This window comes from Ascaphus truei, chromosome 7, assembly GCF_040206685.1.
Source record: "Ascaphus truei isolate aAscTru1 chromosome 7, aAscTru1.hap1, whole genome shotgun sequence".
Taxonomy (NCBI): domain Eukaryota; kingdom Metazoa; phylum Chordata; class Amphibia; order Anura; family Ascaphidae; genus Ascaphus; species Ascaphus truei.
In genome coordinates, this window is record NC_134489.1 from 3,581,890 (window position 1) to 3,609,035 (window position 27,146).

General features: G+C 45.3%; 1 protein-coding gene across 1 annotated transcript in view; it reads left to right on the forward strand.

The window, feature by feature from the left end:
- The first annotated feature begins 1,333 nt into the window (after positions 1-1,333).
- Positions 1,334-27,146, forward strand: part of EHD2 (EH domain containing 2) — a 78,393-nt gene continuing 52,580 nt past the window's right edge. Inside the window, exons 1-2 of the mRNA XM_075606872.1 lie at positions 1,334-2,321; positions 5,005-5,102. Coding sequence (XP_075462987.1) covers positions 1,918-2,321; positions 5,005-5,102 — 502 coding nt within the window. The 5' untranslated portion in view covers positions 1,334-1,917. The remainder of the gene's footprint in view (positions 2,322-5,004; positions 5,103-27,146) is intronic.

Below are 27,146 nucleotides of genomic sequence, written 5' to 3' on the forward strand. Positions count from 1 at the left end.
CCCATAAAACTCCTAGTTGGACACATGTATATGTGTATATATAGTGTGTATATGTGTGCAGGGAGTCGGGCCCAGCTTTCAGCTGGAGAGAGGCAGGCCTAGCGGAGAGAGAGGCCCAGCAGCAACCAGATGCCCACCAGCTGGATGCAAAAGTTGGGCCTGACCTCTGGCCAGGCCCAACTTCCCTCGCCGGCTGGGCTCCCTGCACACTTGTCCCAGCTCTCCCCCATGGGAGGCCCTGCATCACCCTATCAGTGTCCCTACCCATCACTCCTCTATTGCAGTGACCTCTCACCCTATAACTGTCCTGTATCTATCACTTTATACTGTAAATGTCCTCTAGCTGTCACTTTTCTTTTACAGAACCCCTCACCCTTTAAGTGTCGTGTACCTATCACTCCTCTTTTGCAGGACCCCTCATCCAAAACTTCACAGTACACATAACTCCTCTATTACAGGGATCACTCACTTTATAACTGTCCTATACGTTACACTCTAGTACAGGATCCCTCACCCTATAACTGTCCTGTACCTAACACTCCTCTATTACATTACCCCACACCCCATAAATGTCCTGTACCTATCACTAATCTATTACAGAGTCCCATAACCCTATAACTGTCCTGTACCTATCATTCCTCTATTGCAAGGACCTCTCACCATGTAAGTCTTCATCCCCGGTGGCTGCGGCGTCGCACGTGATGGCAAGCACGCCGCACACAAGGGGCAGCCCTCTGTGGGGCTGACCCCAGTCGGCGTGTGTGCACGCACTCACAAGGCGCGATGCGCGTCTGCCTCGGCTAAAAGACAAGATTTTTGTCTTTTGGCGCGGCGGCCGAGCATTGGCATCGTCACGTGGCAGTTCAGCCAATGAGGGTGAACCAGCCACGTGATGTCATGCCCACACCCCTGCCACGAGTTGCCTAGAGTCCATCAGATCGGGCTGATGCATTGAACGAGAGCCGCCAGGCACCCCGTCGCGCGCACTGGGGCTGTAGCCTAACTGTCATGTACCTATCCTGCCTCTATTACAGGACCACTCATTCAAAACTTGTCTGTACCCATAACTTTTCTATTACAGGGACCACTTCCTTTAGATCTGTCTTGAACCCATCACTCCTAACTCTGTATCCCACGTTAAAATCCTTCAATTCTTCCTATCTCGTAGCCTAGTGAGATTGAGCCTATTTTCCAATCAGCTGCCAGAAATGACTGTTTTTTTTGTTCCCCCCTCTAGGTGGCATCAGACGTTCATCTTTCTCTATGTATCCAACTAACAGTGTAAGTACAGTGTTGCACATTCCTTAGGTGGGGTGGGCAGCCTGGGAGGGAACCCTTTCCCTTCCCTTCAACTCAAACTAATACAATCTGCTCCTGTAAGGACCAAATATCTTCCTTAATGTCAGTTTGGCTCATATATTGGGGTGGGTTTTAATGTTTTCCCACCCCTATTGCTTGTACAGAAACCATTAAGGTGCCCCTACTGTCCCCACCCTTCCAATTCCTCCAGCCCCTTTCTCACACACCCTGTTCCTGCTTGCCTTTTTTTTCCGTCCCTCCTGTGAGATTTGTGGAGAGTTTGAACATTGCTCCATCGTTCAACTGGCTACAGGAGTGAAAAGGAGAAGGTGGAATTCGGGGAGAGGAGGGATAGGGACAAAGAAGAAATCAAAGAGTGAGAAGAAAAGAAACCAGGACCGAACCACCTGGAAAAAGATAGAAATTTAGTAAGAAGTAAAGAGAGAATTACAAGAAGAAACAAGAAAGAGGGGAGGGAAAGAGCTGGAGAGAATTAAAAAAATAATAAAAAAATAATAAAAAAGAGGTGAAGGTGAGAAAAGGAAACCAGAGAGAGATAGTTAGAGAAACATTTAGTAGAGCTCTATTCTCTGGTGCTTCCTCACACCTGCCCTGAAAATGTTCAGCTGGTTGGGAAAGAATGAAAAGAACAAGAAGACCCCTGAGGTCATCCACACGGTGACCGAGGGTCTGAAAGACCTCTACAAGAAGAAGCTGAAGCCAGTGGAGGAGTTTTACAGATTCCATGACTTCCACTCTCCGGCACTGGAGGATGCTGACTTTGACAACAAGCCCATGGTGCTGGTGGTGGGACAGTATTCCACTGGCAAGACCACCTTCATCAAGTACCTCCTGGAGCAGGACATTCCGGGCAGTCGGATAGGACCAGAACCAACCACCGACTCCTTCATCGCTGTCATGCACGGTGAGACTGAGGGGGTGACCCCAGGGAACGCGCTCATGGTGGACCCCAAGAAACCTTTCCGCAAGCTCACCCCTTTTGGGAACACCTTTCTGAACAGGTGAGTAGGGAGTGAATCTGGGCAGCACAGCTAGAGAGAGAACTTGGGTTATTGGCTGCATCACTGCAGACTTACAGCAGGATTTAGTAACAAACATTACCCCTCCATTATTCTAGTGCTTATGTGTCTTTTTTTTTACAAAGCTGTGAAGAACCAGCAGGAAAATTAAAAATAAACCTTTCATTGGACCAACTTGTACGGCCCAATGTAATAATCAGTGCAAAGGGCTGGGCGATCTCTTTTTTTTTAATCGGGCTCGTTCAACTTGGCATAAACTGTAAAGACTGATACTAGTGCTGGCGCAGAATTAAGTTGATATGTATTGGCCCAAAAATGTATTTGATACAGCACGGATGTTTCATTATATATGTTAACAAAATGTATTATTTTCACAGTATGGATATTATAAATAATAGTACACTAATCTATATTTACTAACACTAGTTTTTGACATGTTGACACATTGTATCTATCAGTTACTTAACATGATGAGATGCGTCAATAATCATTCAGAAATGATGCATCGTATGTATGACGTGTAGCACATTTTAAGAAGGGTTGCATTAATTTTTAGCACTGATTTTTTGCACTAAAAAAAGTTTATATAATCTTCATACATCGGCCCCATAGTTTGTAGCATAAAAGCTTTCCAGTCTCAGAGACTCTGTCACAGGTTTGGGTGGTGTTCAGAAAGTCTACGATTCTTTATGGAATATAAATTCTGTTGTACTATTGGAGTGTGACCCTATATTTAAAGTACAACAAGAACATAAGAAATAAATTAGCAATGTACAAAAAAAGCCATCTCACATGATGGTCACTGTACTAAGGAATCATTTGAGTAACACCAAGTCATGTCAAGATGCCCTTAACACCCTTGTATCCATCCACTTCAGTCTCTGTGGGTCTCCCAGCACAACACTTAGTGGGTGATGTTACCAAGGCACATTTGGAGCAAAATGTACACAGATTGCTCCATTTTCATCTTGTGTTTCTATGCGTTAGTGAATCAAGGTATTTGCTCTTAGCTTTGCGCCATGTGCTTCATCGTGCGATTTGGGTGTCACTTGGAGTTAGGGAGGCGTTACATGATACGCTTTTTTATATTGTATGTACATTAAATAAAATTCTCCAGGTCTGAGGTAGAGTTAACTTTTTAGGCTAACACTTTGAGTCCAAAGTAATCAACCCTTTCCTAGGGCAAGCAGTGGTTGTATCAGGCATAGAGTAGGTTCGACTGCTGAGAGTGGATGTTTAGAAATGGAATCTGAACAGGGATATACAGTACAGATCTTCTGTGTCTGTATACAGCTTTGCCTACTCTTGCTAAATTTGTCCTGATTCCAGGAGCTTCAGCTTTTCAGGAAATGTTTAGGCCTATTATATATTCTCTTGTATATACTGTACCAGGAAAGGGTGTAGAGCTCATATACTGAGAGAAGAGAGATAGGTACAGTGGAGAAAATATGGGGCACCGAGAAAAGTGAGTCACAATGAGAAGAAGACAAGGGGAGAGGGACAGTAGGAAAGTGACACGGGATAGTGTCAGTGCAAATGAGTGTAGGGGACACAGAGAATAGACGCAATGTGGCTGTATGTCAAACTCAAATTCTCCTACACCACAATTGCACCACTTTTGCCTTGATACATATTACCCTTTGACTCAATAAAGGGACAGTCACAGTGAGAAGATGCAACGAGAGGGCAGGGACAGGACAAATTTAAGGGTGCAGTGGCAGAGGTTATTGCATGGTTGTAATGTAAGGGTTTTCCTTCACAGCTAGAGATATCGGCCAATCAGACCTGAGTAATATATGGTACAAGCAATGCATTGGTAAAACGTGGGTTATAATATATTGTATGCTGCTGTCTTTCGTTCTCCATTGTACAGATCTTGTTTCTTCTTATCCCATTCAGCTACAGTATATAAAGGAGTCCTTGCTCCCGGGAGCTCACAAACTGTAAAGTCTGTTTTAACAAGCTTGTGTACTCCAAACAATCAAAGGAAAGCCCCTGCGCTGCCAGAGAAGTCACAAAAGCAATATAATAATGTATTACTAGCTCCTTTGGCTACCAAGGGGTTACAGCATCCTAATCTCTGGGTCACCCCCTCCTACCTCCCACTGGGGCAGAAAAGGGGGTTTATTTGCGTCACAGGATCCCAAGCTGTATTCTTAGCAGATCCTGTTTATTTTTTGATGGGGATGGCTTCCTAAAGCACTTACAGTATGTACCGGGAGCAGTTTGTAAATACAATGTTCTGGACATGCCCTGTGTCATCTCTTCTTGCTGGTACTAATCAGTGCCATGGCTTTATTAATAGATCCCATTTCATGTGATATTAAAAAAACAGGACTGATTTAGCATGTCCCTGTTGAATGGGTCCTCTGAATTGTATTACAAAATCATTGTCTAATGTTCCCCTTCTGTATTTCTCTCTTTCTCTCCCTCCTTTTCTTCCCCAATCTTTCCTTTTCTCATTCTCTCTCTGTTTAAAGCATTCTCTCTGATACTCCCTCTTTCCTTCTCTCTCTCTCCTTTACCCTCTCCTCTTGTTTCCCTCCCTCTTATTTTCTCACATCCCACCCTCTCTTCTTCCTTTCCCTCTCTACATCTCACTGCTTGTATTACCACCACCCTCTATCTCTCCCCATGCCTCTGTAACGCTGTCTTTGCCCTCTAGGTTTATGTGTGCCCATTTGCCCAACCAAGTCCTGGAGAGCATCAGCCTGATAGACACCCCAGGCATTCTGTCTGGTGCCAAACAGCGGGTGAGCAGAGGTGAGTCTGCCCCATCAGGCATCTTAGCAACATACTGTCTAACACTTCTTCTTTAATGGGAGACACACCCATAATATTCTGTCATTATTCTACCTTCTCTATAATAAAAGTTCCCTCTGTCCAACGCAAACCAAAGTAAAATGAAGAGACATCGCTTGTTTCTCTCCCAGATCTCACTGATTTGAGTTTTCACGTGTTGGTATTTAATGCTGATGAAAGCACGTACCAAGAGTGCAACTTAACCCGTTTACTGCCAGATGTGTTGCTGACCCCTCCGGCAGCAAAGTCTTTCAATGGGCCAAATGCCAATAGAACCCCCCTGGGCCTATTACCAGAGACACAAGATAAAATGACTATATTTGGATGCAAAATAGTTATTCAACATTCACGGGTTATGTATCAAGTTCTGCAGAAGAGTATCTAGGTGCACATCAAAACGTCATCTTATGAAAGCTCCAGACACAGATTTTGAACTATTCTTATATGTTTGGCACATAACTCCTCCCTTAACCCAATTTAATTCTGCAAACTGCTTGTGCCACAGCAGGCAACATACATCCTGATTAGGCAAGCTAAGAAAGACGAATGTTAAATATTCCTTTCTAAGGATCAGTTTAATGCATGTAGAGAACATATATGAAAAGCGTTGTCACCACTCCCTCTGTGAATATGAATGTTAAGCTGTGTATAGTGACACGGAGCATTTTTTATGCACTTCTAAAACTTATAACCCTCCACTACCCTATAACAATGATACCTTCTTGGGGGGGGGGGGGGGGGGTAGGTCTTGGATATTAAAGTTGCACTTCCACCTTTTTAATTCATTAAAGATTTCTTCCCCAAACAGTGGTTGTATTTGCCTCTCCAGTTTTTTCCCAGACCATTGACTTTTAAACTAGAGTATTAATTTTATTCCTAAAATATCCTAACATAGTCCAAGTCTTATATTAGCCGTTAAATCGCTCTCAGTGAGTGACATATTTGGACTTCAAAGAGCCTTATGTGAGAAGCTCAGGGTAATACAGCTTCACTAATAAAAACCTGTGAAGGCTGCATGGAAAACGCTCTGGTCTACCTGGTGGGGTGGAGGGAGACTAAACAACAGGAGTTCCCGTGTGAACACTCTACTCTAGGCTTTGGGCCTAGTTTCAATAAATATTAAAATAAAATACAGCTAGGAAAAAATAAATATATTGTTGGTAATCTGCTTTAAAGTGCATCACATGGAGCATACAATTTTAAGACAGGTCATTTTGGGGGAACTGCACCTTTGATGCACGTTAGACAGGCCGAGATCAGAAACTCTTTGCTAAGCCTGTGTGTTTGGATAGGGAAGGGCACGAAGGGAGCAGGATTCAGCACCCAATCACAGCTCTGAACATTTTCCCCTTTTGTTTATAGAGATGTCCTTTTTGTTAGGAGCGGCTGACTCTGTGTTTGGCCCCGTGCCTTCTGGCTCAGCTCATTAATCACCATTAACAGACAGGGACCTTCCATGGACCCCTTTTACTTTGTGCAGGAGTTACATTACCAGGACCAACCAGTCACTCACTTTACACAAGAACAGCAATAGCTGTTCAGGGCAGGGTGCTGCTCTCGCAGGCTGTAGTGCAATTTAAAAAGTGTCAGTACTGTGGCTAGTTTTAGGGATGCCCTTTAATGCTAAATAATGGGAAACATCCTTTGATCCTCATTTATTAAAGGTTTTAATGGGATAACAGTATATATAAACAAAGACTATATATGGCCAGGACACAGAATTTTCATATAGTAGCTTAAATGCAAAATAGCAAAATAAAATCCTCAATGTTTCATTCACCCCAAGCATTTTATTTAATGTTTTTATGTATTTAAGTGTAATATACCGAATCAAAATTCTGTCTGCTGATCATACACTATATAGTTTTTAATTATTTATGCTTATTATGTGTATATTTAGTTCATTACATATGATTAATAATGTTACTGTTTTTCTATCAATTCTTATTGTGGGAGGAAAAAGGGGGACAGATCCTTTTCTTTAGAAAAAATAAATGCAAATATGGGTTTGTAAATAAAAATGTAGTGTTGCTCTGTACCAGCTCCTTTTTATCACTGATTGCATTGCCTTTGCTGTTCTGTATCGTGCCTATAGTGCCGTAGACGGCGACACGATGGGTGACATCACCCATCTCCACCGGCGAAAATTATATTTCGCCGGGGGGCGGCGGTGCGGGTTTTCGGCCATTTGATTGGTTCATGGGCCGTCACATGAGGCGACAGCCCTTGAAAAATCCAATTTTGCCAGCTACCAGTTTTCGCGACGCTCCGTCGCATTGTCGCCGTCGCGCTTACTATAAGCGCACACGGCGGCGGCAATGCGTTTGTTTTCTGTCGCCGTCGCGTCGCCGGCACTATAAGGCTAAGGACCCGCTGGGGTCGGCGGCGCGCGCGGCCGCGGGCCACCAGACCCTTTCCTCCAGTCTGGAGGTCCCCGCGGGCTCCTTCCGACGTGACTGACTGCTGTGACGCGTCAGCCGGCCGATGCTGCAAGCTTCTGGTGATCAGAAGCGTTGACGCGTCATGTGGTGCACAAGTCAGCCAATGAGGGGAGGAGGGAAGGAGGGGAGGAGGAAGGAGCTACGGGAGGGAGGCGGCTTGGGAGGGAAGTCTGTGAGGCAGCTGTGCATGGCTCTCACTCTCTCTCCCCCCCCCTCCCTCCCTCCAAAAGGTAGGGGGGGAAGTGTGTGTGTTGTGTTTCGCACAGTCCGGGGGGGGGCGGATGGGACGGCCGCGCCCCCCCTCGTCATTGCCCCCACCCGACCCTTTTGGCAACGCCCCCCCAGCGCGCATCACAGTTCTCTGCAGACTGCAAATCGCGGTGCAGTGAGTTGCACTCGCCGCCGGCAAGCAAGGCAGCCGTGCGGATGCGTGCAGTGGGGCCTCAGCCTAAGCGCGGCAAAAAGGGGCGTGAGTGGGGGAGTCTGGCACTGCTGTTGCCTGAGCTGTACTTCAGCTGGTGTTGAAGTATGCAGTGTCATGTCTATGGAATATTTTCCAGAATGATTCCATGTGCTCCCTGCTCTCTGTGGCTCTGTGTTTCCACAGCACAATGTTAAGATGAATCAAAGCTCTGTTTGATTTCTGAGGGTTGGGTAACAGGGAGGGTTTAACTGTTTGAGCGTGAAATATCTGTAACATAGAAAGCTCCATGGAGGCAAAAAGTGACATGCAGGGACAGAGAGATAATCACAACAAGGCATGGAAACTGACACTGTAATACACAGTCACTAAAAGGCATTGCAATACAGTTTTATAAACACGGTCACACAGACACGCAGGAAAATACTGTAGATAGAGACAATTAGAGACAGACATTCACATACAGCAACACAGAGAGACAAACAGAGACAGACACTCTCATACAGCAACATAGAGACAGACACTCACATACAGCAACACAGAGAGACAAACAGAGACAGACGCTCACGTGCAGCAACATTGAGACAGACACTCACATACAGCAACACAGAGAGACAAACAGAGACAGACGCTCACATGCAGCAACACAGAGAGACAGACACTCACATGCAGCAACATAGAGACAGACACTCACATACAGCAACACAGAGAGACAAACAGAGACAGACGCTCACATGCAGCAACACAGAGAGACAGACACTCACATGCAGCAACATAGAGACAGACACTCACATGCAGCAACATAGAGACAGACACTCACATACAGCAACATAGAGACAGACGCTCACGTGCAGCAACCCAGAGAGACAAACAGAGACAGAAACCCACGTGCAGCAACACAGAGAGACAGACACTGAGACAATCATATAGACATAGCAACGGTCTAGGACATTTGGTCGCAGCGATTTAGCCGTGACCAAATCCCGCCAGCGTTTAACTGCTGCTCACCTCGCCGCAGGGACCTCTCTCCACCATCAGCTTCACCATAAAGTAAATCCCCTATTTTATCCCTTACTTTAAACCCTTAATCTTAACCCCTAATACAACCACTACTCCCTACCCTAAATAACCTTAACCCGTTACCGGGGCCGGTGCAAGGGTATTATTTGGCACTCTTGGTGAACCTTCAGCCATATGCCCCTCCTCCCCCCCCTCCCGATTTTTTTTTGCCGGATTCTTTTCTATGTCAGTTGGACTTGCCCGACACAAGCCATTCTCTCAATCCCTCCCTCTCCATACCCTCTTTCTTCCCTCTCTTTCTCCCTACCCCCTCTTTCTCTCCCCCTCTCTTCTCCCCGCTACCTACCACTCTCCCTCCCGTTCCTCTTTCTATAGTCTCACTTTCTCCCCTCCCTCTCTCTCTCCTCCCATCTCTCTCTCCTCCCCTATCCCCTCTCTCTTACCCCCTTTCTCACTCCCCCCCATCAACCTTTCTCCCTGACTCTTTTTGCCTCACCCTCTCTCACCCCGTCTTACTAAATTTTTGCACATCCCTCTCCATTTTTACACCCCCATCCCCTCTGTTTTTACACCGCCGTTCCCCCTGTTTTTGCACCCCCTTCACCCATATTTGCACCCCCTCCTCCATTTTTGCACCCCCTCTCCCCCTCTGTTTTTTGCACCTCCCTGTTTTCACACCCCTCTCTCTCTGCTTACTTGTATAGCACTTCCTTCTGCAGTAGAGTGGCAGAGGAAATCGGCCTGCTCTGCTCCCATCATCCACTGCCGCTCCCCAAAATGTGCCACCCTAGGCAACCGCCTAGGTTGCCTAGTGGATGCACTGGCCCTGCTCCTTACCGTAAAACGCCTTACCCCTTACCCTAACCCCCTACCCTAAAAGGTTTAACCCCTTACCTTAAACCCTTACCCTAAAACCACTAACCTTAACCCCCTACCCCAACTGCTAAATGAACCCTTAAATTAACTTACCGTGGCAAAGTGGCCGGCGGATGAGTGTCCAGCGGCAGCGGGTCCCTCAGCGACAAAACGTGGCGAGACGGCCACGACCAAATGTCTGATTCCGCATAGCAACACATAGTGGCGTCTGTATCAAAGTATGATCTGCATCATATGCATGAAATAACAAATACTACTGAAATGAATAGGAATGAAATGATTTTATTTGATACATCTGAAGCCGTCATTTACATGTCATTTACATCAGTCCCACTTTACAAAATGAGTGCAAACACAAAAAAACGATTTCATTGCTTTCAGTTGGGTTTATCTCTTTCGATATATCTGGTGCGGCTCCTCTCCTTTCTCCCTCTACAATTTGGCTCCAGTTTTGCAACCGGGAAACGTAACAAATTAATAATATTATTATTGTTTCTTTATTAAGCGCCAACATATTCCCCAGCGCGGTACAGTGGGGGAACAGTAGTTACATTAAGTAGAATGACAAACAAACACGAACCAATACAAAATATACTGAGAGCTCTACTTGCAAGAGTTTACAATCTAGAGAAATAAGGAGCACAGTTGAAACAAAATGTGTAATTGGCTGCTCATTGTGAATACTTCAGGGTAGAGTTTGGCCCAGCTGCCCCTGTTTGGGATATGGGGTGTGTGTATGTTAGGGTTGTGTCATTATAGGCTTCATTAAAGAGGAGTTTTCAGGGAACGTTTAAAAGTCTGAAAGATAGAGGAGAGTCTGATGGTGCGTGGTAGGGAATACCATAGAAAGGGTGCAGCACAGGAGAAGTTTGGCAGGCGGGAATGAGAGGTTATAAGGGAGGAGGAGAGGCGGAGGTCATGGGCAGTACAGAGGGGACGTTTAGGGGAGTATTTGGAAACAAGGGATGAAATGTAATGGGACAGTGGTATCAATAGATTTCAAGCTCTTCGGGTCAGTGACTTCTTTTCCTAGTCTTACTTTTATGTCTGAAGCGCTTATTCCTATTATGTGTCCTATTATTAGGTCACGTGTATTACTGCTGTGACACGCTATGTACGAGGACGGCGCTATATAAATAAAGACATACATACATCGTTGAGTGCTTTGTATGTCAGAGATAGGATTTAGAATTTAATTCTAGAGGATATGGGAAACCAGTATAGGGATTTGCTTAGCTAATTAGGCCCAAACACATACAGCTCACATAGATTCAGAGAAACACCCGGCCCTGTTATTTATCCCTCCATCCCTTTCCCAGGGATGCCCCTCCATCCCGCCCTCGACCTCCCTCCCCCCTGTCCCCGAGCTCTCTCAGTCTCGGCAGCAGTGTGTTGGAACGTTGCTAAGAAGCAATTGCAACAGCAGAGGCAAAAACTGGGCGTTTTTCGTTTATGACGGAGAGTGAAAATTATAAGCCCCGCTCTGTACCTTCCCCTCCTATCCCATCCGACCCCCCTCTCAGACCCTTTGGTACTAGCCCCGATTACTTCTCTCCATTACAGAAGTGATTTATTTTAAGAAGTCTCTCGGATGTTCTGCCTTTGTAGCCTAAGGGGTCTTTTTATTAAAGTCTCTTGGCATCAAAACCAGTTCACAAACACCACTCGATTTAGCAGAGGGAAAATATCAATTGAATTTAATTTCATTGATAAATCTGGTGCTTTTTTGCACTGGCTTTGCCCTAGTTTTACAGCTGAGAGACTTTGGTAAACAAACAAATGCCTAAATCTCTTAAAATCTGCATCCAAAGCACATTACCATCATTCATCAACCATTTTCTGCTTTTGAAATGCATCGCTGTGCTAATGCAGTTAAATACTAGTTTTCACGACACAGTTATATTCTTTATGAAGTATAGATATTATAATGCTGCAGAATACCTTAATTGCTACCAGCAAAGCATTGCGATCCCCTCTGGCAGCGAGGAGGTTAGAAGACACCAGGGGAGTAATCTGCCCCCTCTAAAATGTGCCCAGAGGTGATTTGCATTGAATAACAAAATACACATCCTGAATGCCACATACATTGCTCATTGAAACGTTAAGGCTTAACCCTTAACAAACCCCCAACAGGGAGATGCCATCATTTCACAGACAGTCAGGGGTTTCACAAGCACTTCTAATTGTAGGTATACAGCGTGTGTCCACAGTTAGCACTGGTTATAAAGAGAGGGGTTCAGCCATAGGCTGCTCAGTTGTTCCAGAAGACTCTAAAATCTTCAGCATTTTCCACTATGGATAATAAGACACAGAGGGGGTTATTCACTAACATGCGTTTGTGGCAATCAGGCACTAACACATTGGAGACTCCCATTCAAGTCAATGGGGGTTTCCATGCCTTGGTGCCTGATTGACACTAACACACTTTAGTGAAACTGATAAAGTCATGTTGTAGTGACACACGTGAGGCCCATACTCCATACACTCTGACACTCCTGACACCATCCATTCTGTATCCCCCATTCCCCTTCCCCACTACAGGATATCAAGCTCAGTGGGGATATCCACAGGGAGAGTCAGTAGAGTAAAATCACTAGGGGTAAGCACGGAATGCTGGAGTCAGGAGTCCGGATCAGCGGTGTAACGGGTAACTGAGTGTTTCCGGGAGGAGCGGGCAAGAGAGGTAGTCGAGCAAGCCAAATAGAAGAATCATCAGATGGACTAGGGCAACAGCAGGTAGCAGGGAGTCAGAGGCAAGCCGGGATCAGAACCAGGGAGCCAAAAGATATGTAAATGCAGGCAAAGCAGCAAGGGAGCAACAAAACCTCACTCCAGCAAGGAAAGCTGTTGTGAAGCAAGGAGTCTTGAGAAAGGTGCACATGGGGGTCATGTGTTGCAGTTAGCATAGCTGAGTTCTAAAGAGCTGCTTAGAAGGAAGCAGGCCCTGTATGTGGGTCCTGACAGTACCCCTCAGCCCCCCACCCCTTCTCCATGGGGCTAGGTACAGGTAGGTTTTAATGGATAACGGGCATGGAATTGCTTGATCAAGTGTGAAGTTGAGTGGCCGGTTCCCATGACTGCCTTCAGTCGTAGCCCTATAATCTATAAGGTAAAATAGATGCCTGCCAGCCCTCTTAGTGTCGCAGATCGCCCGAATCTCAAACTCCGGATGTCCTCAGATTTTCACGGGGGTCTGAGGTCTCCAGACTCTGTTTGAGAAGGGATTCAATTGCGATACATGAAATACTGGGTGTGTCTTCCAAGAAGCAGGTAACTGAAGATGATAGGCCATAGGATTAGTTGTTTGAGTGATCGAAAATGTCACTACATACTTAAGAGCAAACATTGTTGGGGTGTTTTTTAAAGGTAAGTCCCGAGTAGATAGCCATACTCACTCACCCAGTTGATACACAGGAGCGGGTGTCCGATGACCATCCGCAAATTTCTTGTATCTGATCTTTGCTTGACGCAATTGACTTGCTAAACTCATATGAACCTTTTCAAGTGAAGATACAGTGGCAGCCAGCTTTAATCTAAAGCGGCTGCCTCAGCGGGTATTTTTAACCTGCGGACGGCGCACGACTATTTTCGGCCGTTTTCGGACGGTTTTCCCGCGCCTCAGGCGCTTTCAATGATAAGCGCCATTAGCGCTTATCTATTGAAGCGGCCGCCGCGCGGGAAACTCCGATTCAAATCGGAGAAAAGCCCCGCGGTTAGCCCGCATTTAACCCGGCAAGCTTTAGAATAAAGCTGTGCGGGACAGTACCAAGGAGGAGAGGGCTGGTAATGGAGTCCATTCCAATTCAGGGGGTAGCATCTTCGGGTGATATGCCAAGGTGGCAAAGAAAGGACTTCGATTGGTAGATGCATGTCGGGAACTGTTATAAGAGAACTGTGCGGTTGCTAGACAAGTAGTCTAACATCTAAGATACTGTTCCAAGGTTTGGTTCAGATGTTCAATTTGTCCATTAGACTGTGAGTGGTAGCCCGACTGTCAAGGGGAGACTCCTGGAGTTGTAGGACCTCGGTGGCCGGAACAGCGGGGGCAGGCAAAGATTGTTGGGGTCAAGGGCTGAGGTCAGTGGCAGGCAGCAAACAGGAACGTTGGGGTCACACACAGAGGTCAGAGGCAGGCAGCAAGCAGGAACATCGGGGTCACACGCAGAGGTTGGAGGCAGGCGGCAAACAGGATCGTCGTGGGCAAGCAGGGGTCTGGTAACGGGAAGGCAGGAGCAGGGCAGGGGAGCACGAACTGAGACTAAGGAGCAGGGACAGGGCTGAGACTTGCTAGCAGGAAACAGATTGGGGCAATCTAGTTTAATAGCAAGGGCCTTTAATTGCAAGGACAAGTACAGGAATAAGAATCAGGAACAGGCTGTGGCAGAGGTCCAAGGAACACAACACAAAGTAAAGGCAAAGGACAAACCGGAAACTATAGGACAGAGGACAGGAGCAACAAGGAGAATGACAGACAGAGGAACACTCAGAAAATAGCAGCACACCCGGTGGACAGAGAAAGGAACTGGGAGGAGAGGGAGAACTAGGAAAACATATGTCAGGGCTATTTCCTGACACCGACGTCGGTGCCTTTTGAATATTCAGTAATTGACACATTTCAGATCAAAAACTGGAAATTAATTGGGACTCTTGTCTGAAATTATCTTTCCAGAAAGCCCATGTAAACGATCTACTTCTTTGAAGAAAACTTAGGCCAGTCCTTCTGCTGTGGGCAAACAAGGAAGAGATACAAAGTGAGCAAGTTTAGAAAAGGAATTGATGATTGTAAGAATTACTGCACCCTCAAAGGTCCATATAGATAAAGTCCATAGAGATACAGGTCCAAGATTGACTAGGACAGTCAATCAGTTGTGGTAATCCTGTTGGCCTTTGTCGCGTCTGTCTCATGCGTACAGAAGTTTCACATGAACAAATCAGTGTAGCAGTATTGTGTGGAAGCCTTGGCCACCAGAAACGTCTTCAAGCAACTCAATAGTCTTTGTGACCCCCTTGTGCCCGGCAGTGGGTAGATCGTACTACCATTAAAGAACTTGTAGATGTAATGCATTGGTGGGAACAAAGGGAGAGGGAGTGGCTCAGTGAGTAACGACACTGACTGGCACTGAGAATTTGAAGCAGGGGAGCCTGGTTCAATTCCCGGTGTCGGCTCCTTGTGACCTTGGGCAAGTCACTTTATCTCCCTGTGCCTCAGGCACCAAAACTATAGATTGTAAGCTCCACGGGGCAGGGACTTGTGCCTGAAAAATGTCTCTGTAAAGCGCTGCGTACAACTATCAGCGCTATACAAGAACATGCTATTATTATTATTATTATTATTATTATAAACCATAAGCACTTACTCCGAATCCTGAAATTACAGGGTTGGCTATTTACAACTTTTTTAGCAAACGGTTCTTTTCAGTAGCTTGTCTTACATGAAGAAGAAATTTGTCACATATTTGGACGACCAATACCTGTGCAGGAGGTAGAAGCAATTCTGAAGAAATTGGAAAAGTTGTAGGTGCATCTTTACGTGAAAGAGCATCTGCTTTTGTGCATTATTCTTTCCTGGTCTGTAAGTTACTTTGAATCGGAAACAGGAAAAGTATAAGGCCCAGCGAGCCAGTTGTTCATTGATACAACAGGCAGTCTGTAAATGTGTTCAATTCTTATGATCAGTCCATACTTCCACCTCATGTTTTGCCCCCTCCAAAAGGTGTCTCCATTTGAATGCCACTCGGGTAGTCAACAGTTCTTTCTCCATAATTGTTTAGTTGATTTCAACATTAGGCAACTTTTTTTTGACAGGCAACAGGATGGATGAAGGAATCCACAGGAGATAATTGAGACAGAACTGGCCCATGGGCAAAATCAAAGATTTCTGCTTCCACAATGAATGGTTGCTGACAGTCAGGGTGCATTAATATGGGTGTCGTCTGGAGAATTTTCTCTTTAAATCTAGAAAGACCGCTTCAGTAGAGTTCCCGAAGAAAAGATAACTGTTTCCTAAGAAGGATCATTTGTGGAAGTACCATAAATGAAAAGTTCTGAATAAAGCGACTGTAAAAATGAGCAAATCCTAAAAATCTGCAAAGATTTCACATCTGTGTGGGATGGCCACTCACATATGGCCTTAACTTTTCGTTCATCAATACAGTAGCTATTCCAGAAGACGAGATCACATACCCCAGAAATTCGATTTGTGATTGATCACACAAGCATTTTTCAAGTTTGGTGTACAATTGAAAATATTGTAAGCGACTCAACACATCTTTGACGTGACCTTCATGTAGTCTCCAGTTCGAATGCAAACTTAGTTATAAGCCCCACGAAGATCCAATTTTTTGAAGACTGAGGCATCTAGCAATTCTGGAATTAGCGGTAGTGGGTAGCTATTCTTGATGGTGACCTCATTCAGAGCATGATAGTCTATACATGGTCTCAAACTTCCCTCTTTTTAGGGACAAAAAATAGAGGAGTCTCGGTGGGAGACTTGGAGCAATAGCCACCTTTATAGGTTTTCCTTTATGTATAGTCAAAATACTTCGGTTTCTGCACTGAACAGTGGATATATTTGACAAAAGGGAATAGAAGCGCCGAGTATCAGGTCAATAGGACTGCCATCCTCTATGCAGAGGTAAACCCTCAGCGTCCTTTTGGTTAAATACACCCTGAAAGTCGGAATACTTAGCAGGAAGCAAAATGATTACCACTTTATCTTGAACTGGACAAGAAACATTCAATTCTTGGACAGGGGGGGTCGAAATAGATCTGCAAGGAATGCTATTCTGAACACAAAAGGTATAAGAGAAATTGAGGGTTCTCGTAGTCAGTATGCCATGGCATACCTAGAATAACAAGAAAATGACGGACCAAGAGATAAATCCAAAGAAATGTACTCCTGGTGATCATGAGAGGCCAGAAGGATTGGAATAGTTTGCATAGAAATGGGTCAAGACTTTTATGTGGATCCATCGATGGACTCCACCGCCTCCACTCTGTTCTTCCTTAAAAATGAAATTTGGTGCTCGTGTACAAAAAGTTCATCAATTACATTTCACAATGCTCCTTAATCGATTAAAGCATCAACAGGACAAGGCGATTGATCAGGTTGATGAAGCTTCATAAGTAAAGTCAAAAGTTAATAACTGGCAATTTTATCCTGGGAATAGAGATGGGCACATTTTTTTTTGCGGATTTGGATCTGCAGCTGATCTGCCGGTTCCTTTGGTCCATAGATTTCTGCGATTCAATCTCAAAAAGGATGATTCGTGTTTTGCGGATTTTTTATTATTATTACCAATACACTTGATTCTTAAGAATCCGCCAATGGATTACTGAATCCGCGGATTAGATTCTACAAATGCATCAACGGATTGTATCCAATGACGGATATGGATAAATCTGCGTGGATTTAAACAGACCAAATTCATCAACAAATTTTACACCGCAAAACGTATTTTGGGAGGAAAATGCGAGAGAATCCGGGAAATGGGAAATGGATTTGGGCGGATTGACCCATCTCTACCTGAGAGGTTGACTAGGAATAGCTGCATCTGGAGAAGAATCTTTACTACTCTATGGAGCTTCCCCATTCACCATAGAGCAAGGTCATTTCCCAACCTCAGGGCTTATTTACGGAGTGTAGTCTAGTAGAACCTGTCCAGGCTTACCACAATACAGACAAAGCAATTGTGACCTGCATCATCGTCTTTCTCCTGGAGTCAAGTGATACCTGGATGACCCAATCTGCATAGGTTCAAGTGGAGAGTGGCTAGCTGAGCGTAGAATTGCAGGGTGACATCTTTCCATCCTGCATTCCCCCAGTCGGAGATCGATCTGATGCACTAGGTCTATCATTGCTGAACAAGTCTCTGGACAAGCGTCATGAGCCAGTTCATCCTTGAGTTCATCTCTTAATCCCGTCGAAAAAACGCAGCGTGCGCTATCAGTCCAATCAGTCTCCTCCATTGAAGTCTTTGAATCTGAATATATGTATGATGCTAAATCACTTGAACCTTGTCGAATTTCCAGAAGAGCATATTCTGCTGTCTGGTTAGAAGCACTGCCGTCAAAAACGTTCTTAAATTCAGCTTTATAGTCAAGATAATTCCTCAGAAGAGGGCAGTTTTGAACGAGCAATAGTGTAACCCACATAACGGGATGCCCCATCAGGTTCTTGAGGAAGAATCCAATTCTTGATCATCTAAAAACAAGTTCTGCCAAAAACAAACCTGTATTTCACATTGTTTAAATAAAACCTGAAATTTGTCCGGTTTTCCATCAAAGCGGTAGGTAAAGTCAAGGCTGGAACAGCAGGTTAAGTAATCGCCACTTGAGCCATCTGTCTTTTTAAAGGTGAGAATGTATTTATTTCTAAAATGTTTTACCAGGAAGTAATACATTGAGAGTTACCTCTCGTTTTCAAGTGTAACGCTTGCGCTCACCACGAACAAGGCGGGACCCCAGTACTGAGGTGGGAAAGTACGAAACTGCGCACCCCCAGCAGCGGAGACATGCCATGAGGGTGGATAGTCAGTTTAGCCGGGTCTGGGATGGAGAGATTGGGTTAATCCAGATACTTGCCGGAATCCAGGGGCGGAGCCAGGAGAATGGTCTGTGTCCTTTGTGCTGTGGTCTGGGGTTGGAGCTGGGAGAGTGGTAGCCATGGTCAGGGTTGGAGAACCGCGGGTAGTCGGGCAAGCCAGGGTCGTTATCCAGTGAGAGTCCAATATCCAAGTCGGGGTCATTTTCCACAGACGGTCCAATAGTCAAGCCGGGTCGATACACAAGAAAGCAGCTAGAGAGAAACAGCAAGGCACAAGGCAAGGCAAAACAGAACGCTGGAACACAAGTCTACACAGGTTATGCTCAGCAATGAGAAAGTGAAAGTCTTTTAAAGGAAACATGAACCAATGAGGCAGGGGGCGGAGTGGAGGCACGGCCTCTGCGGAGGCAGGGATATGTTATAGGAGACAAGTGTGCACTTAGAACTGTTGACACGCAACTGGGGAGCGGGGCACACATCAGAGGAGGTGTCTGGGCTTGAGGCCACCAAGGGTGGGTAGTGCACAAAGGGGGGCACTGGGCCCGTCAGGCACCCTCTTCAACAGAAGAAAAAATGGGACCGGGTGCTTCTATATGAATATAGTTAACTGTGTAGGGTGAACCCAATAAAACAAATGTGTGCACCCAAAAATACAGTGAATATCTACAACAATGATTACCTAAAATAATTTGTGTACAGTAAAAACTTTCACCACAATAAGGGAAAAAAACAACAAATAGTGATATAATGTGAAGTATAAGAAAATAGCTGCTCTACACTCTTTGGTTGGACCGTTCGCTGGTCCAAAAAGTTGTATGTTATCTTCCAGGTAAGGGGAGCGCTGGTGTATCACATGATGAAATATATAAAGAAATACAAATACTGGTGTAGCCAGTAATAAAATGTTTTCCTATCTAAAATAAGTGTATTGGTCTCACTCTCAGATTTATCTATGGATGGATTTCTGATACGCTATATTTTCATAGATAAATCTGTGAGTGAGACCAATACACTTATTTTAGATAGGAAAACATTTGATTACCGGCTACACCAGTATTTGTATTTCTTTATATATTTCATCATGTGATACACCTTACCTGGAAGACACCCTCTTCAACAGTTAGTATGGACAGAGAGGTGTGTGTGTGTGTTTCTGCGTGTCTGCGCCGGCAGCAGCAAGAGACGTAGTGTGTGTGTGGTGGTTTATGCAGTCTGAAACCAACATCAGCAGAGAGAGTAACTTCTACCTACCATTAATCTGTTTTAACGGCTCTGCTGCTGTGACATGGGGCCTCTCCCCACATTGCTAGGCAAAAACCTCAGAGGGAAGGGAGGCAGCAGCAGCAGCAGCAAGAGAGGTAGTGTGTGGTGAATTGAATTTGTGCTGGACTAAAATGAACTATTAGGTGTCACTAACCATAATATAAAAAAAGTGTCATAAAATATCTAATGGTGAATGTAAAACAAACAAATGTTACCATATACAGTATAGTGCAAATAATCTTATTAAAGAACAGTGTATACCTCCAGTCACAGCTGCTTGTGGTGTCCATGCTCCAGTTAGAACCTCACATTGTCAGCGTGGAGAAGAGAGGCTATTACAGCTTTGGAGACCTGCACATGCAGATTTCCCAAATGATCACTCTTTGGGGATACTCCCTTCATCTGAGACTTAGGGTGGGGGGGGGAGTGGTGTATGTGTGTGTGTGTGTGTGTGTGTGTGTGTATATAGCCGGACATTCCTCTCAGCAAATCTTGGAAGTTTGCCAAAAACAATCACGCTATAACAGGGATGAGCTGTACATAGTTCCATTAAGTGAACATGGTTATACATTATATATAAATACATTGCATGAACAGTTAAAGATAATACATCTTATAGGCGTATGTAACAGTTACAGACCAGATTAAAATGAGAGACTGCTTTAGTTTTGAAAGAACTTATACTGGTGGTGGCTGTGAGAGTCTCCAGTTGATTGTTCCAGTTGTGAGGTGCACGGTAAGAGAAGGAGGAGCGGCTGGATACTTTGTTGAGCCTTTCCTCGGGAGTTGGGGTTGATTCCAGGTTTGGCATTTGCATTTGGAAGCTGTTGCTGTGAACCCACAACATGCGGTCAAAGGAGCTCTCAATGCAAGTGAAATAGGGCATCCTTAGGCTGCAAAAAAAAAGAAAATCCATCAGAAAGATAGCAGGAACATTAGGAGTGACCAAATCAACAGTATGGTACATTCTGAGAAAAAAAGAACGCACTGGTGAGCTCTGCAACACAAAAAGGCCTGGACGTCCACGGAAGACAACAGTGGTGGATGATCGTAGGATCCTTTCCATGGTAAAGAAAAACCCATTCACAACATCCAGCCAAGTGAAGAACACTCTCCAGGAGGTAGGCATATCATTATCCAAGTCTACCATAAAGAGAAGACTTCACGAGAGCAAATACAGAGGGTTCATCACAAGGTGCAAACCATTCATAAGCCGCAAGAATAGAAAGGCCAGATTAGACTTTGTCAAACAATATCTAAAAAAGCCAGCCCAGTTCTGGAACAGCATTCTTTGGACAGATGAAACTAAGATCAACCTGTACCAGACTGATGGGAAGAAAAAAGTATGGACAAGGCTTGGAACGGCTCAGAAGCATACCACATCATCTGTTAAACACGGTGGAGGCCGTGTGATGGCATGGGCATGCATGGCTTACAATGGCACTGGGTCACTAGTGTTTATTGATGATGTGACAGAAGACAGAAGCAGCCAGATGAATTCTGAAGTGTATAGGGATATATTGTCTGCTCAGAATCAGCCAAATTCAGCGAAGTTGATTGGACGGCGCTTCACTTTAAAGATGGACAATGACCCAAAACATACTGCGAAAGCAACCCAGGAGTTTTTTAAGGCAAAGAAGTGAAATATTCTGCAATGGCCGAGTCAATCACCTGATCTCAACCCGATCGAGCATGCATTTCACTTGCTGAAGACAAAACTTAAGGCAGAAAGACCCACGAACAAACAACAACTGAAGACAGCTGCAGTAAAGGCCTGGCAAAGCATCACAAAGGAGGAAACCCAGCGTTTGGTCCATGCGTTCCACACTTCAAGCAGTCATTACCTGCAAAGGATTCTTGACAAAGTATTAAAAATGAACATTTTATTTATGATTGTGTTAATTTGTCCAATTACATTTGAGCCCCTGAAATAAGGGGCCTGTGTATGAAAATGGTTGCAATTCCTAAACGTTTCATACGATATTTTTGTTCAACCCCTTGAATTAAAGCTGAAAGTCTACACTTCTATTGCAGCTCGGTTGTTTCATTTGAAATCCATTGTGGTGGCGTACAGAGCCAAAATTATGAAAATTGTGTTAGTGTCCAATTATTTCCGAACCTTACTGTATGCCAAAAAACTTCCCACCACCAAATACTGTACATACAAAAAAATCCCCACCCCCCAAATATATACAACCTCCCCCACCCCCCCAAATGCATACAAAAAACCCACCTACCCAATACATATAAAAAAACAATACATATAACGCCCCATACATATATAAATACACATAAATATAACAATACATATTAAAAAAAACAATACATATAAAACCCACCTAAATACATATAAAAAATCCCAATGCATTTTAAAAAAATTCCCCAAATGCTTCTAAAAAAAAGACCCCAATACATCTAAGAAAAGAGCCCAATCCATTAAAAAAAAATATATATATATTCTGAGGCCAGAGTCACGTGTGGTATGAATAGCCCAGATAGCTTCAACTCATTCCTGTTACAAGCACAACAAGTACTTTTTTATTTTCTTCACTTTATTGGGGAAAGCATAGATTCACAAAGGCACTTGTGGAAGATGGTGTTGTGAGAGAATGTCTCTATAGTGAGTGTGCTTGATAGTAGGGAAAGGTGAAAAGGATGAGGCCTTGCCAGTAGAGGGGTAACAGAAACGTAATCACTCAGCCAATGTTGGAAGTAAAAGGAAGTGTGAGGGAACCTGGGTAGCAAGAATAGTCTGGGAACAGACCATCTGTCAGCAAGGCAGGGGGGAGAGCAGACTAGCCCATTCTGAGAGAAATCTCAGAGGTTGCTATAGCAACTCACTGGCTACCTCCACACAGGCAGAAAGGGCAACATATGGATACATCACACAGGCACGGTGTGTGTATGTGGAACAAATGCATGCAGTTGAACTTAAGGAGCTGACAAGCGGAAGGGGGGTCAGGCAGAAATGTGATTCTTGTTCCATGATAAAATAAAACAATACATATAAAAAAACAACCCTCCCAATACATATAAAAATTCCCCAACGCATATAAAAATACCCCCAAGCCCCCAAATACATATAAAAATACCCCCAACCCCCAAATACATATAAAAATACCCCCAACCCCCAAATACATATAAAAAATACCCCCAAACCCCCAAATACATATAAAAATACTAATGAAATAAAAGCTTTATTTGTATGAGTTCCTCTGTCCGTGGGCATGTATACACCCCCCCCCCAGTGTATTAATATTATAAGTTTGGCAAAATACTGTGAACTAGACCGTGCTAATCTACATGAATGTAAGTAATAATACTAACAATAATAATAGTCAAGGATAATACTACAAATAGTAATAATATTATATATTTAATATACTTGTATAAATCAGGTACTAATACATAGTTACATAGTAATAATAGTAATGGTTATATAAATACTACGGGTCATTTGTAATAATAAGAGCCAGTTCCCCACTCCATAATAATAATAATAATAATAATAAAAAATGTGTCATCGCCCCCTCCTGTCTCCTTCCCTCTTTCCCCAACTAACTCCCTTCTCATCTCCTAGTTCCTTTGCTTTGTACCCTTAATTTCCCATTTCCTCCCCTCACCTCCTCCTGTAGGATCGCTCTCCCCTCTCACCAAATCCTGTAGGGTCCCTCACCCCCCTCACCAACTCCTGTAGGGTCCCTTCCTCTCCCCTCACCAACTCCTGTAGGGTCCCTCCGTCCACCCTCACCAACTCCTGCAGGACCCTCTCCCTCCTCACCAACTCCAGTAAGTCCCCTCTTCCCCCTCACCAACTCCTGTAGGGCACCTCTCCCCCCCTCACCAACTCCTGTAGGGCACCTCTCCCCCCCTCACCAACTCCTGTTGGGTCCCTCTCCCCCCTCACCAACTCCTGTAGGGTCCCTCTCCACCCTCACCAACTCCTGTAGGGTGCCTCTCCCCCCTCACCAACTCCTGTAGGGCCCCTCTCCCCCCTCACCAACTCCTGTTGGGCCCCTCTCCCCCCTCACCAACTCCTGTAGGGCCCTATCCCTCCTCACTAACTCCTGCAGTGCCCCTCTCCCCCCTCACCAACTCCAGTAAGTCCCCTCTCCCCCATCACCAACTCCTGTAGGGTCCCTCTCCCCCATCACCAACTCCTGTAGGGTCCCTCTCCCCCTCACCAACTCCTGTAGGGCCCCTCTCCCCCCTCACCAACTCCAGTAAGTCCCCTCTCCCCCATCACCAACTCCAGTAAGTCCCCTCTTCCCCCTCACCAACTCCTGTAGGGCCCCTCTCCCCTATCACCAACTCCTGTAGGGTCCCTCACCCCCCTCACCAACTCCTGTAGGGTCCCTCTCCCCCCTCAACAACTCCTGTAGGGCCCCTCTCCCCCCTCACCAACTCCTGTAGTGTCCTCACCAACTCCTGTAGGGTCCTCACCAACTCCTGTAGGGTCCGTCCCTCTCACCATCTCCTCCTGTAGGGTCCCTCCCTCTCACCATCTCCTCCTGTAGGGCCCCTCCTCCACCTCACCTCCTCCTGCTCTCTTCTTCCAGCATAGACAGCCTCTTCCCGCCACGATCTCCGTAACTATGGCGACGGAGCTGCTTTGAGGCTTCCACCACCCACACACTGCTGTAGCCCGAGTCCCGCACAGGGCGCGTGGTAAGGAGGTGCGCGCGGTTCTCATGGGTCAACGTGCTACAAGCGTGCTCGGAACGCTTGGCTGGCGGCCATTTTTTTTCTCCAGAGTTTTTATTTCCTGACTCACCGGGCCCGGGATGCAGGGAGAGGGGGGATGTGTGTGTGGGATGTGCAGGGAGAGGGGGGATGTGTGTGTGAGTGCAGGGAGAGGTGTGTGTGTTTGTGTGTGTGTTTGTGATTGTGTGTCTGTCAAGTGAAACACACTATATTAACAACTTTAAAATAGTAAATTCTCCCGTAATTTAAAGTAAAAGTAAAGTAAATTCAGCATACAAACAGAAATTACACCTGCTCTCCGTTTCAGCCTTCGCCCTTGTTCTTGGCTCCGCCCCTCTGCCTTCCCCCTTGCCTGACGTCACTCCCCTTGTAGCCAGAGACGTCTCCAAAACAGATGACAACTTTCGCGACGGCTACAGAGACCGGTGACGTTAGCCGTAGCTGTAGCCGGCACTAGATGCGCTTATAGTGCCGGTGACAGCGACGCGACGTCGCGTCAAAACAAATGCATTGCCGCCGTCACATGCACTTATAGTAAGCGCGGCGTGACGGCTTGGTCGCGATCGCTGGAAGTCATCTTAATTTTATTTTCCAGCGACCGCAGCCTGACGTCGCCATCACTATAAGCGCAGCCTAATGCCTGTTCTGCTTTTCTCATTAGCCTCCCCTCCACACCCTAGGAACAATAGGAATTTGCATCTTGATGGTGTCTTCCGTTGAGATAATAATTAACAGAGAGTCTGACAGCCGCCCCCAATACTTCCCTCTTGTCCAGTAAATCACTCCCCGCTCAGAGCTGGGATTTACATTAAACTGGGAGCTACCGGGCCCTTTCAAGGTAAATGTTACACAATAACAACTCAATAGCAGCAGCAGAACTTGCCTATATGATAACACAATGCTAGTATGTTATGTTAAATAATACCTCTTCAATGTCGGCTCAATTCCTTCTAGTAACACAACTAAACACAATATCCCCTATACACAATTTCACATTGTGTTTTCTTGTGGTTGCCAGCACAAACATAAGTTGGTGATAGCTATGTTTATAACACAACAGATGTGTGGTTGTGTTTGGTGGCCCAAATAAGCACACACATACTACATTGTTCCATGTTATTCTTCCCCATTCTGAGTATTTTACATAAGTCACAGCTAAAAATAAAAAAAGCTTCCATAAAGGTTTGTGTTTTCCATCTCTGTATATTAACCGCTGTAAAACTGCTGTGCACTTTTAACCAGCTAAACTTCATCTCCCCAGAACCAGCTGCAAAACTTGCAGCTAATGCCCACAACCCACTTTCAAATAATAATAGTTCTTGTTCGCTGATAGTTTTATGCAGTGCTTTACAGAGACATTTTGCCCTGTAGAGCTTACAATCTTATGGGTATTTTTTGGTGCCTGAGGCACAGGGAGATAAAGTGACTTGCCCAAGGTCACAAGGAGCTGACACTGGGAATTGAACCAGGCTCCCCTGCTTCACACTCAGTGCTTCTCCTTCCATTCAGAAGCGTGTGTACAGAGCTCCCAGGCATTTGGTAAGGAATCAGCTTTATTCTTTCTTTATTTGGTATATTTTGGTGTGGATCTGTGGGGCAGTATACTGGGAGTTTTAAAGAGGGTTTTGGGTGTTTTTTCAGGTTTAAAAAAACATTTTTGGTTTTCACCCAGGGGCTGCAGTGTTTTAACCCAGCATAGCTGCAGTTTAGCTGGCTGGAAAACTGCAGTCTCACCCCTCTCTCCTCCCTCACTACTGGAGGTTTTTACTGGTTGTTTAAACTTCCAATTTCACTCTTTTGTTTTTCTTAAGCCTGATTCCTTTTCTCACTTGCTATTGAGAGCTCTGTGTCTTTTCTATAAAGACTTGTAAAATTGTGGTGTTTGCTTATTACAACAGAGAGAGAGTAACTAATAAGGGAAACAGATTTAAAACTGCAGCAGGTTTTTAAAAGCTGCTGTGTTTTCCCCTTGCAGAGAGATCTCTTCTTAAAGGGACAGTTACTCTCAATACCTCTCTCCAAAAGCAATACCATCCCCTGATTTAGAGGCCTTTTTGTTATCATGCCTGGAAAGGGGAATAGGACAAGTGCGGCAACGGGGGCGACGCCCGGATACAGAACACCAAAAACTGTGGCCCCTAGGAGCAACACTCTTAGTCACAGCCCTAGGCCTGGTCCTTCCAGTGCCCTGGCCACGCCTCCCCCAGCACCTGTTAGCAGCGTAACCCCTGCAGTCCCAGTTCCAACATGGGCGCATGTGGCAGTTGCAGGCATTGGCAACAGCAATGCTGGGGCCACGCCCTGTCTGAGCAGGAAGCTTGGGGTGAGGTGCCCAATGTCACCTGGCCTTAACATGGAGATCTATGTGAGGGCTGTGGCTGATGTGGTGGGTCCCTCTGCTGTGGTGGCGGCCAGCAAAATGTATGGGAGGGGCGTTTTCTTCCTCCGTACGCTGGCTGCCACTCACACCCTGGTGCAGAAAGGCATCAGTGTAGGGGGGAAATACATCCCTATAGAACCCATGGAGGGGTTGGGCACAAAGGTCATTCTTTCTAATGTGCCCCCCTTCATCCCAGATAGCCTCATGCGGCCATACCTGCAAGCCCTGGGAGACATTAAGTCCCCCATAATAAAATTATCTTTGGGCTGCAGAGATAGGGCGCTGAGGCATGTACTCTCATTTAGGCGGCAGGTACAACTGCTGCTGCCAGGGAGCAATGAATCTGTGGAGGGTT